At 37.5% G+C, this 13,747-nt stretch overlaps 1 protein-coding gene across 2 annotated transcripts in view; it reads left to right on the top strand.

Annotated features, from left to right (window-relative positions):
* SNAPC1 (small nuclear RNA activating complex polypeptide 1) overlaps window positions 1-12,487 on the top strand; it is a 45,751-nt gene extending 33,264 nt beyond the window's left edge. For both annotated transcript variants that reach the window (XM_032245927.1, XM_032245926.1), the window contains exons 9-10: window positions 9,173-9,271; window positions 10,924-12,487. In XM_032245927.1, the coding sequence (XP_032101818.1) occupies window positions 9,173-9,271; window positions 10,924-10,958 (134 nt within the window). In that variant the 3' untranslated portion in view covers window positions 10,959-12,487. The remainder of the gene's footprint in view (window positions 1-9,172; window positions 9,272-10,923) is intronic.
* The last annotated feature ends 1,260 nt before the right edge of the window (window positions 12,488-13,747 follow it).

Here is a 13,747-nt window from a genome sequence, read left to right as displayed (position 1 = left end):
AAGATAAGTTAACAGCCTTTTAGCATGTTTTTCCCCTATTTTGAAGCAGTGGAAGGAGAATTGAAGTTAAATACCTTTACTATGTCCTAGATATGATTAAGTGCTATAACAGTAGCTTGAAGTGCACTAAGAATTCAGAGGAGATACCATGTTTGTTAAGTATGATCAAGTAATAATTCAAAAAGAGATTTTTCTACTTCCTTTCACAATGCTAGTGGATATTGTGAAGAAAATTGTTAGACTAAACTCACTTATAAATATTACTGACAAAATCCTAAGTCACATATATCAAAAATAATCCTAGACAAAAAAACACCTTGACCAAGTACACATATTTCAGGATGCATTCAGAATCTGCTAATATGATTTACCATATAAATAGGTTAAAGGGGAAAATGTGAATTTATTTAAATAGTTACCAAAGAATATATTTGATAATATCCAGCATCCATTCTTGATTAAAAAAAAAAAAAATCCGGCCGGGCACTGTAGCTCATGCCTGTAAACCCGCATTTTGGGAGGCCAAGGCGGGCAGATCACCTGAGGTCAGGAGTTCGTGACCAGCCTGGCCAACACAATGAAACCCCATCTCTACTGAAAATACAAAAATTATCCGGACATGGTCGCGGGTGCCTGTAATCCCAGCTACTTGGGAGACTGAGGTGGAGGTGGGGGTTGCAATGAGCTGAGATCGCGCCATTGTACTCCAGCCCGGGGAACAAGAGCGAGACTTCTTCTAAAAAAAAAAAAAAAAATCCTCTGGATAAAGGAGTCAGCAAACGGTGTCTGTAAAGGGCCAGGTAGTAAATATGTTAGGTTTTGTGGGCCATGTTTCTGTCACAACTACTCAACTTTACCACTGTAATGTGAAAGGAGCCACAGACAGTATCATCACATGAATCGTTGTTGTAGTCCAGTAAAACTGTATAAAAGCAGGTGGTGGGTCCAATTTGGTCCAGGGGTCATAGTTTGTTAACTCTTGCCCTAGATAAAATAGAAGATTATTTCTTTAATCTTACAAATGTGTGTGTGCACACATATATTAGATCACAAGTTGCCTCATGCTCAATGGTAATATGCATGAATATCACAGTTTTACTTAATGTTGATCTTAAAGAGGTAATCAGTGTAATTAGACAGGAGAGTAAAGAGAGATATGATATCAGAAATAGAGGCTAGAAAATTATCATGATTTGTGAATGATTTTATGCCTAAAAATATTCTAAAAAGAATTTGATGAAAAATAGGAACAAAAATTTAGGGAGGTAAGGGTTACCACCGTAGACCTTACAAAGATTAAAAGGTGACTAAGGCAAAGTTATAATTTTATGCCAATAAGTTAGACAGCTTAAATAAAATGGATTAATTTACCAAGAGACACAAGTTTCCAAAACTGACACAAGAAGAAATATAAAATCTGTGTAGTCTTATGTCTACCGAGACCTCGAAATATCTGAGACAGGTCTCAGTCAATTTAGAAAGTTTATGTTGCCAAGGTTAAGGACGTGCCTGTGACACAACCTCAGGAAGTCCTAAGACATGTGCCCAAGGTGGTCAGGGGTACAGTTTGCTTTTATACATTTTAGGGAGACCTGACACATCAATCAATATGTGTAAGTTGCACATAGGTTTGGTCCGATAAGGCATCAAGTGGGGGCTTCCAGGTTAGAATTAGATTAGACAGAAAGTTTTTTGAGTCTTTGATGGTCTTCTACTGAATATCACAATTTACTCCGGCTCAATGAATCTGCATTTTCACATAAACAGTAGGGGAGAGGAAGCAATCAGATATGCATTTGTCTTAGGTGAGCCTCAGAGGGATGACATTGAATAGAATGGGAGTTTGCCCTAAGCAGTTCTCAGCTTGACTTTTCTTTCCCTTTAGCTTAGTGATTTTGAGGTCCCAAGATTTATTTTCCTTTCACACTGCTAAAGAAATTAAATTCCTAGGCTTCTCTGGAAATTTTAGCAAACGTTTAAGAAAGGAATGATACAAATTCTTTCAGAAAATACAAGAGGGAACACTTTCCAGCTTATTGACGTTGCAAGAAAAAACTAAAGACCAATATCCTTATCTCCTACAAAATTCAAAATGGATTATGGACCTAAATTTGAAACCTAAAATTATGAAACTTGTGAAAAAATATGTAGGAGAAAAATGTGTTCTTGGATTGGGCAAGATTTTTAAATACATGACATTAAAAAACACAATCAAATTATGAAACAAAACAATTGATAAATTGTCATTCCCAAGGTTACAATTTTTGTCTTTGGAGGATACTGTTAAGAAGATGAGAAGATAAGCCACAGACTCGAAGAAAATGTTTGCAAACTACTACCCTGATAAAGGTCTTGTATCCAAAATAGTAATATTTAAAGAAATCTAACCCAGTAAATACACAGACCACCCAGTGAAGAAGTAGGTAAAACACTCTATCAAAGAAAATATATGGATGGTAAATAACCATATAAAAAGATGCTGAGCATCTTTAGTTATTAGAGAAATGTAAATTAAAACCCCAATGACATTCTGCTAAACCTTGACCAGCAACAACAACAAAAAGACCCCACAAAACAAAACAAAAATTGTAATAACAAAAGCTGTTGAGGATTTGCAACAAGGGGAACCTGCGTACTCTTCTGGTGTGAATCCAGAGTGATGTAGTTACTTTGGAAAACTGGTAGTTTTTAAAAGGTAAACATGTACTTACCATTTGACCCAGAAATACTATTCCTTGGTATTTACACAAGAGAAATGAACACTTAATGTTCACACAGAAATGTGCATGCAAAAGTTTATATGGCTTTATTCATAATCACAAGAACTGCAAACTGCCTAAAAATCCTTCCAATGCTGATTGGATAAACTGTGGCTTATCAAGATGCAACTCAGCAATGAAAGAGCTACCATACACGTAACAACATGGATGAATCTGAATTCAGTGTGCTATGTGAAGGAAGAAAGATACAAAAGGCTACATAGTATATGATTCTATTTATATGACATTCTGGAAAAGGCAAATCTATAGGGACAGAAAAATGTGGTTCCTAGGGACTTAGGGGTGAAGGAAGGTGTTGAATACACAGGAGCACTGAGAAACTTTTGGAGTGATGGAAAAATCTGTCTTTTCTTTTCTCTTTCTTGCTTTCTTTTCTTTCTTTTCTTTTCTTTTTTTTTCTTTTCTCTTCATTCTTCTTTCTTTTTCTTTCTTCTTTCTTTTTTTTTTTTTTTGAGACGGAGTTTTGCTCTTGTTGCCTAGGCTGGAGTTCAATGGCATGATCTTGGCTCACCACAACCCCTGCCTCCCAGGTTCAAGCAGATCTCCTGCCTCACCCTCCTGAGTAGCTGGGGTTACAGGCATGCATCATCGTGCCCCGCTAATTTTGTATTTTTAGTAGTGACAGGGTTTCTCCTTGTTGGTCAGACTGGTCTTGAACTCCTCACCTCAGGTGATCTGCCCACCTCAGCCTCCCAAAATGCCGGGATTATAGGTGTGAGCCACCGCGCGGGCCAAAATCTTCTGTATTTTCACGGCAGTGGTAGATTGCACAACCATGCATTTGTCCAGCCTGCTCTGTACAGCAAAAATTGCGAATTTTATTGTATGTTGATAATACTTTAGTAAATCTGACTTATAGTCAAACAAGAACAAAAACAGAAGACATAAGATTGTTTAGTTTGGTTATATTTCAAAAATTAACTTCTGGTAGATTAAAATGTTTTTTTCCGAAGTGATAAAAGAAAATGTTCAGCTAATTAAATTTAAAGGAGTTTAATTCAGCAATGAACGATTTGAGCATCATGCAGCCCCAGAATCACAGCAGGTTCACAGAGACTCCAGTGCAGCACGTGGTGGAAGATTTATAGCCAACAAAAGGGAAATGAGGTACAGAAATCAGAAGTGAGGTACAGAACAGCTGGATTGGTTACAGTTTGGCATTTGCCTTATTGAACACAGTTTGAAGACTTAGCAGTGTATGGATGGTTGAAGTACCACTGCTGGGACTGGCCAAGACTCAGCTATTGTTCAGGCACGTATTCCTAAATTGGGTTTTCAGTCTTGTCTACCTATTAAGCTAGATTGCAGTTTGTCCACAAGAACTCAAATATGGCCTCCTTCTCAGGCCATATTTATTTCACTTTAACAGAAGTTTCAAAGATATTTAGGTTTACAAACCCTCACAAGCACTTTTTATTAACAGTCAGCCTTCATATAGGCACAGCAACGAGATATGCTGGCCAAGCTGCTTTCTTAAAGACCTGAAAAAAAATTTTTTAATGTGATTGAGGAACAAAGGAGGAACAAGTGCAAAATAGGAAAAGAAAGAAATTAAATGAAAGGAACTTTCATCTTGAATGTGTGACAGGTATAATTTCTGAAATACCACTTCCTTTGTTAATCATATCTTACTTAGTTCCTGAAAACAACTGCTTTGTAAATTCTGAAACTAACTCAAGGACAGGCTCCATAATATAGCTGAGATTTGTTATTGAATTTTCTCAGGTTATTAGGGAGGAATTACCCATGAGAAAGAATAAGGTTTATAAAATATGATCTGAATTCAGATCTTCTACCATGGCTTAATTAATCCAGCTAAGGTATTGTAAATACTCGGAAGCAGAAGTAATTACCTGAATAATAAAGACCCAAATGCTTACTTCATAGTTTCTCATTAATCAAAAGTTTGTTTCCATACAGTGGAAAAGGTGATTTTACAGGTTTTCAAAAAGAGGAGCCTTCAGTTCCATAAAGGGCAAAAGATCTTAAAAAGCCATTTGCACATATGATGCTGTTAAAATTTCTTTTTTTTTTTTTTTTTGAGACGGAGTTTCACTCATGTTACCCAGGCTGGAGTGCAATGGCGCGATCTCGGCTCACCGCAACCTCCGCCTCCTGGGTTCAGGCAATTCTCCTGCCTCAGCCTCCTGAGTAGCTGGGATTACAGGCACGCGCCACCACGCCCAGCTAATTTTTTGTATTTTTAGTAGAGACGGGGTTTCACCATGTTGACCAGGATGGTCTCGATCTCTTGACCTCATGATCCACCCGCCACGGCCTCCCAAAGTGCTGGGATTACAGGCTTGAGCCACCGAGCCCGGCAAAATTTCTAATCTTAAAAGAGCTTTTATAAACAAATAAGAAAAGGGCCACCACCCAGTAGAAAAAGAGACTTAGGACATGAATAGGCAACCACAAATGCAGGCAAACAGTCAGTGCACATAGGAAATACAGAATTTTGTTTATAATAAAAGATATATTAATTAAAACATTTTTATTTTATTTGATCAGCAAAGATTAAAGATAATACCCATTGATAGTGAAAGTGTAAGGAAATTAAATCTCAATTTAAGGGAGAGTAAATTGGCACATTCTTTTCATAGAGCACTTTAGAATCATGTCAAAATTCTAAATGTTCATGCCTTTTAACTTAGAATTTCTAGGAATTCTGTACCGATCATAAGTATAAAAGGACATTCATTGCAAGATTATTTGAAATGGTAAACAGTAAACAACTCAAATGTATAATGGGTAAACAAAGTTATTGTTAGTCCATACAAAGGAATACTTTGCAGTTACTAAAAAGCTAAAGAAAGCTCCATATATTTATATATTACATGAAAATATGTCAAAAATATATTGATTAAATATAAAACACGACATAATCTATGCATTTCTTAGCGAAAAGCCTTTTTTAAAAAAGTATGATCTCATTTCTATTAATAAATACATATATACATACACACATGAACATAGTATATAGCATTGAAGAAATCTAGACGTGTATGAAGTTTTGCCAGTAGTTAATTTTCTGGGATAGTATAATGAGAAACTGTCCATGAATTTCTGTAATGTTTGGATTTTATAACCATGTGTTACTTTAGTAATCAGTAGAAATCCAAAGACCTTTTTACATATAAGGTAAACAAAATTCCATAGACTCCCACAAGTAGAGGGGCTGGTGTGAAAAAGGCAAAGTACCTGGGAAGTATAGAGTGAGGGTCCATTTAGGTTGGATTGTAAAGGGTATGTTGGGGAGTTAACTGTTCATAGTGCTAGAAAAATAGGTTGAGGATTGTATTGTGACCAGGCCTTAACTACGGATCCAAGAAGTTTACACTTCAGCTGGTAGGCAGAGGGGGAGTCAACCGAAGCTTTTGAGCAAGAAAGTGGCCTGTCCAAAGTTTTCCTTGAAGAAAATCAAGTCTGGGAGTAGAATGGTAGGTAGCTGGGAGCAAACTGAAAATAGAAACACTAGTTAGAAAGCTCTTGCAGTAGTTCAGATTTAGGAGTAAGGAGCATGTGCCGTGTGGTCGTGGAAATTAGAGAGGCAAGGCTAGCAGATATAAGAGCCAAATATGGAGGCTAATAGAGAGGGCGAGACAAGAATGCTTAATGTCTACGCACCTGGGAGGATATTTGTGTCCTTAATGTTGGAGAAATATGATGATACAATAAAGATTTCATTTGGGGGGGAATTCGCCCCAGTCTGCCTTTCCAGACTTAATTTCTGTAATAATTGCTTGGTGCATAAATGGGTGCTCAGTATATTGATGGAATTTACTTAAGCTTGTGTTAAGTTTCAGTTATGTGCTCACCATTCCTCGAATATAACATGCATGTTGATAGGACATCACTAATACCAGTGCTATGATGGATGAAGATGGTAGCAGCTACTATTATACACGTGTTTTTTTTTTTCTTGTTTTTTGAGACAGAGTCTCACTCTGTCACCCAGGCTGGAGTGCAGTGGCACAATCTCAGCTTACTGCAACCTCTGCCTCCTGGGCTCCAGTGAGTCTCATGCCTCAGTCTTCCTAGTAGCTGGGATTACAGGTGCCTGCCACTATGCCCAGCTAATTTTTGTATTTTAAGTAGAGATGGGGTCTCACCATGTTGGCCAGACTTGTCTTGAACTCCTGGCCTCAAATAATCTGCCCGCCTGCACCTCCCAAAGTGCTGGGATTACAGGCATGAGCCACTGCGCCTGGCTGTATAACTCTTTTTATCTGCCAGACTTTTTCTCATGTGTCCAAGGCCTCTTAGATAATACATAGCAGAACTGAGACTGGAATGAGTGTCTGAATCCAAGCCTGACTCTTTAATTGCCATACTGTGCTACCTCTTGGGTCATTGGAGGTGTGGATCTGGAGCTGAGATTAGACATACACTTAAGTAAATTTGTTCTTAGTTGTATTCTAGCTGCCTGACTAGTAATCATTTGTTTTGATAATAAGTAATGGTCTGTTACTGATAATTGTACCCTACACATTAATGAGTAGAACTGCCCACCTAAGACCTTCTAGGGAGTTAGTTTTATGGATAATTGAGGTTAATGATTACAATGTTGAAATTTATTTTTTAAAAATTTGATTATTTTTTACTATCTTTCTCAAATATATTGTATTCTTTTTTTTTTTTTTTTTTTTTTAAGATCGAGTCTCACTCTGTCACCCAGGCTGGAGTGCAGTGGCACGATCTCGCTTACTACAGTCTCTGCCTCCTGGGTTCCAGCGATGCTCCTGCCTCAGCCTCCTGAGTACCTGGGTCTACAGGCACATGGCACCATGCCCAGCTAATTTTTGTATTTTTAGTAAAGGGGGAGGGTTTCACCATGTTGGCCAGGATGGTCTCAATCTCCTGACCTCATGATCCACCCCTCTCAGCCTCCCAAAGTGTTGGGATTACAGGTGTGAGCCACCACACCAGGCTTGCATTCTTTTTTATATGTTTCTTTTTTCCTACATTTATCATTTTTGTAATTATAAAAATATGAAAGTCAGATATATTTTATGCTCTCTTATTTTCTGGAGCATTGTGTCCTTAACATAATTTAATATTCTCCTGAGAAGTCTTGGTCACCATCATGACTATTATGTTACTGGGTTTTATAATGTAGTGATTCTGTCAAGAAATAGACTGGGTGTGGTGGCTCAGGCCTGTAATCCCAGCACTTTGGGAGGTGGAGGCAGATGGATCACAGAGTCAGGAATTCGAAACCAGCCTGGCCAGCATGGTGGAACCCCATCTCTACTACAAATACAAAAATTATCCAGGTGTGGTGGCATGCAGTTGTAGTCCCAGCTACTCAGGAGTCTGAGGCACAAGAATTGCTTGAGCCTGGGAGGCAGAGGTTGCAGTGAGCTGAAATTACACCACTGCACTCCAGCCTGGGCTACAGAGAGACAGACTGTCTCAACAACAAAAGAAATAATGTAAGCGTGAGGCAGTTTATACTAAATGGCTTCATGCCGAAGTGCTTTGTTCTTATGTTTCTTTTTTTTTAAATAGTATTTCTGTTACACTTACTGTAGTGAATGTCTTTCTGTTCTCAGTGTGCAGGCTTAGGAGACTGAGGCAGGAGAATTGCTTGAACGCAGGAGGCAGAGGTTGCTATGAGCAGTGATGGCACCACTGCACACCAGTGTGGGTGACAGAGTGAGATGCCATCTCAAAAAAAAAAAAAAAGCAGCAAGATATAACATACCAAATGATAAAAGTGTTGGGGCAAAGAAACACACAGCCTAAAAAATAGTGTTTATGGGGTTACTTTTGGGACATGGAATTTGTGTGCTAAATGGTACTTGATATGACAATGATATCTGATAAATTTCATTGGGATATTTCTTCAGGTAACAGATGGGATATTTCTTCAGGTAACAGAAGGTTGATGTAGAGAACCTCTAGTGTTTTTAAAAATAGAAAGTCAATGGCAAATTAGGATGAGAGAAATATATCTCGTAGAGCATATGTGGTAAGAAAAGAAAGTATGTCCGCATCCAAAAACAAGGCTTATTAAGCTCAAAAATTACATTTGTAATTAATTTTATAAAGTTGAAGTAACATATGTGATTATTCTTTGATGCCTGCAGATATAACCCCTGTGGTGTGTGATAAAGATTAAATATAGTGTTTGTGTTTGGGTAATTTTGTTTATTCCCTTTTTCTGTTTTCTCTAGTGGAAGAACTAGAAACTATTTTCAAAGTATAAATACAAATATATTAGTACTCGAAAAAAGATAGGTATTCTAGAATGCATATTTCTGTTTACCATTATAATTTCAGTTTTTACATGCCTAATTTTTATGCTGTAATAATGACATTTTTTGTAAAATGTTTTCTCAAAGATTAATATGTTTTGCTTTTATATAATATTTTCTAAATATTTGCAGGTAACGTTCAGAATATACACAAGGAAGACAAACCTTTAAGTCTGAGTATGCCTGTAATTACAGAAGAGGAAGAAGAGAATGAAAGTTTGGGTGGAACAGGTACAGATGAAATTTTGTCAGACTAGTGAAGTAAACTTACATTCATAGTGCATCAAGGTTTAGAACCCTTGAGGAACATGACAGTTTGCTGTGTGTTCTTGTGATCCTTTCATTTTTGGCCCATTGGAGAATTTCAATATTAGTCATATCATTAACAACATCTCAAAGTCAAGGATAATACAATTAACGGATGGTATGGATACTGATTAGGTATCCAACAGTTTCATCTTTGTAAAGATGTCTCTCTCAGACCTCTGACCTGCTTTCATCTGGACAGTGTTTCAGTACTTCTAATCCTGACTGCTGTTCTTTTTTCAGTTTTTTTTTTTTAATGAGACGGGATCTTGCTGAGTTGCCCAGGGTAGAGTGTGATGGTTCAGTCACAGTGACTACATATGGCTTCGACCTCCCCAGCTCAGGCTATCCTCCCGTTCCGTCTCAGCCTCTTGAGTAGCTGGGACTACAGTCACATGACACTATGCCTGGCTAATTTTTGTATTTTTTTTTATAGAGACAGAGACTCACTGTGTTGCCTAGGCTGATTTTAAACTCCTGGGCTCAAGCAATCCACTTGCCTTGGCCTTCCAAAGTGCTGGGATTATGGGCATGAGCCACCATGCCTGGCTTAGGAATTTGTCTTCATCCTCATTTGTTTTTTTCCTTGTCTTTTCTATTTTTCTTTTTCTGCCATTCTCTTTTTGTTTTTCACTGGTGGGGACTGTTTCTTTCTTTGAGATGCAATCTCACTCTGTTGCCCAGGCTGGAGTGCAATGGCGCGATCTTGGCTCACCACAACCAGCACCTCCTGGGTTCTAGTGATTCTCCTGCCTCAGCCTTCCGAGTAGCTGGGATTACAGGCACCTGTCATCATGCCCGGCTAATTTTTGTATTTTTGTAGAGATGGGGTTTCACCATGTTGGCCAGGCTGGTCTTGAACTCCTGACCTCAAGTGATCTGCCTGCCTCGGCTTCCCAAAGGGCTGGGATTACAGGCGTGAGCCAGGACACAGCCGGAATATTTCTTTTTGCCACATCTTTGATAATTTTCATGTTTTTGTGTTTCCTATTACTTTCTTTGCTTTTAATGATCAGTAACCTTTAGGTTTGTGCTGTTTTTAGATGGACAATTATTCAGGTGTTGTTTCTGGCATCTCCTGTGGTAGCGAGAATGATGTATGGTACTAGTGTTTAGGGTTATGTTTCTAGGTTTAATTGACATGAAATTGGAATCTTAGTCATTTTCTCCCTCTTAGTACTGGCCTAAGTATCTTTGACATCTAGCACACTGGGTTTATACTAATTATAGGGAGGGCGTACCCATATCAAACAACTTCATGGTAACTTACTATTAATTAGGATTTAGAATGACTAAGGGCTACTATCTCAGTAGATTCATATTGCAATAAGATTGAGATCTTACTATCTCAATGGAGATAGTATGTTTTAAACTGCTATATCATTTTGAAGAAAAAATTCTTGAATATGTCAGGTTTAAGATTTTTTCGTTGTGTCTTTGCTGTGAGGGCATTCTTATTGTGTTGTACCAATTAGACATCTTTGTAGGTTAAATGTATATTATCAATTAGGTATTATCATTTAAGTGTCAGTTACTTTTTTAAAAATCTGACTGACTTTTAAACTTTATGTCTTTAGAGTTCACTGCATCCAAGAGGAGGAGAAAACGCTGAACAAAGAGCCTGGCGTAGTTTTTAATTTTGAGCTTTCTGACAGAAGAAAAGATTGATATTTTGTGTATTGAACAGGAAGACTGCCAGTGTTAAAAATAATCCTTCTGGGAAACTATAGGTTATTTCTTGGAAATTGCAATACACAGTTCTAGAATAAAAGAGCAAAAAATTAGAATAAGAATTCTTTAACATTTTTAATGATATGCATAAATGGAGATAAAACTTGTATTTAGTATGTAGTAGAAAAAATTCTGTTGTTTGAAGATTGTTACTGTTTCCTATAACGTTTTGTGATACTATGCTGTCCTAATACAGTCTGGTAATACTATTCTATTAAAATATTTTTATTGAAATGTTAATGTTTATTACATGCAAATCACTGATTATTTTGTATCTACAGTCTGATAATGGATTTTTCTTATGTATATTACACTATTTTGTATGTTGTTAAGTGCAACAAAGTTTTTGCTTTGTTTTATTTTTTAATACATAAGACTCACATTCTCATAATGTGATTGATAACTTAGGAAGTTCACAGCTTACTTTCTACTTCTGCAATTGATTAAATATTTTTTAGTGCTTTTTTAAAGCTCCCTTTGGTCTAATGTATATATATGTTTATGTTAGTGTATGTGTAGATATGTGTATGAATATGTGTCCATATATATATGACTAGTCAATAAATTGTGTAAGTACTTGAATACTAATACTTAAATTAGTATTTAATACTAATTTATATAATACTAATTAGTGTAGTATTGTATACTAATTTAAGTATTAAGTACTTAGTACTTAAATGCTAATTATTTCCAATAAAACTTTTAAGAAGAATAATGTAAATTTCAGAATGTGTCTGTGGTACAGAATAGTTGATATTCACAGAAAAAAAACTATAGCTTCATGAATATGTTTCTCTGTTTGTTAATTTTTCATTCCAGACATTGTTATTAGAGACTGCTTGAGCCGTGTTATTTGAATTGCTGCCAGTAGCAGACCATCTCCATATTATGTTGTTGGCTCAACTTTTTTTTTTTTTTTTCCTAATAGAGATCAGGTATCGCTGTGTTGCTCAGGCTGGTCTTGAACTCCTGGGCTCAAGCTGTTCTCGTCCCTCAGCCTCCCAAAGTGCTGGGATTATAGGTGTGAGCCACTGCACCCAGTATTAACCTGTTTTACAGTTGATTATACTTCATGCTGTTTTCTAGCATGGTATTATTAAGGGATTTAACATTTTGGTTGAAGATCAAATTCATGATATCTCTATATATAATCTTTAAAAATCAGAATAGTAATGCTGACCCAAATAAAACTTTCATTTATTAGAATTCATGCTGTCGCAATTGTTTCCTTTGACTTCAGATGTTTTTGGTCATAGATGGGCACTTTTCATTATGTGGACATTGGGTGGAGCATCTTGGATGTAAACATTCTGGGGTTGGGGTATAGATCCATTATTGGCCTCACTTGATGTGCCCAGTTGTTTGCTAGAACTTGTCTGATCATTAAAGTGTGTAGACATTGTACAGCTAGCATGCTGAGCTGCCCTCTGTCTTTCCATAACTGTACTTATAAAATATATGCTGTCGTTTCACTTGTACCTCAAGATGGTTAGTGTCCTGCCCCCATTCACAAAGTTAGTAAGTCATGCTTCTGAGTCATAAACACAGGCCTCAGGCTTATAATTTCACTGTCTTTTTATAAAAGCCAACATAAGTGGAAATCCAGAAAGATACTTTTAACTATAAGCAGTAAAACTCCACTTCAAAATGGCTTACACAGTAAGGAAAGTTTATTAAAATCAGGTGAGTTCCAACAAAGGGTGGCTCTGGCTTACACAGTACATCAGTTCCATGATAGCTTCAAATACCTAGGTTTTGTTTGTATTCTTTTTCCTTTTTTGAGACAGTTTTGCTCTGTCACCCAGCCTGGAGAGCAGTGACATGATCATGATTGACTGCAACCTCAACCTCCTGAGGTCAAGCCCTCTGGACACCTCAGTCTCTTACAGGTATGTGACCACACACTTGGCTATTCTTTTTTTTTTTTTTTTTGAGACTGAATCTCGCTCTGTTTCCCAGGCTGGAGTGCAGTGGCACCATCTCAGCTCACTGTAATCTCCACCTCCCGGTTCAAGTGATTCTCCTGCCTCAGCCTGCTGAGTAGCTGGGATTATAGGCATACGCCGCCACACCCAGCTAATTTTTATATTTCTAGTAGAGACGGGGATTTACAATGTTGGCCAGGATGGTTTTGAACTTCTGACCTCAGGTGATCCACCCATCTCGACCACCTAAAGTGCTGGGATTACAGGTGTAAGCCACCACACCTGGCCAGCTAATTTTTTATTTTTTGTAGAGACAAGGTCTCACTATGTTGCCCAGGCTGGTGTTGAACTCGCAATCCTCCCACCTTATTTTCCCAAAGTGCTGGGATTATAGGTGTAAGACTGCGCCCAGCCTAGGTTTGGGTTTTTTTTCTTTACTGTTTTTTTTTTTTTTTTTTTTTTTTTTAGACGGAGTCTCCTTGTATCACCTAGACTGGAGTGCAGTGGTTCAATCTTGGCTCACTGCAACCTCTGCCTCTCAGGTTTAAGCAATTCTCTGCCTCAGCCTCCCGAGTAGCTGGGATTACAGGCACCCACCACCATGCCAGCTAATTTTTTTTTTTTTTTTTTTGTATTTTTAGTAAAGACTGGGTTTCACCATCTTGGCCAGGCTGTTCTTGAACTTCTGACCTCGTGATCCACCCACCTTGGCCTCCCAAAGTGAGGTTTGGGTTTTTAGGGAAAG

Source organism: Sapajus apella, unplaced genomic scaffold, assembly GCF_009761245.1.
Source record: "Sapajus apella isolate SASKATOON/1434 unplaced genomic scaffold, GSC_monkey_1.0 scaffold59, whole genome shotgun sequence".
In the NCBI taxonomy this organism is placed as follows: Eukaryota; Metazoa; Chordata; class Mammalia; order Primates; family Cebidae; genus Sapajus; species Sapajus apella.
Note: the sequence above shows the minus strand (reverse complement) of the source record. Positions and strands in the feature narration are given on the sequence as shown.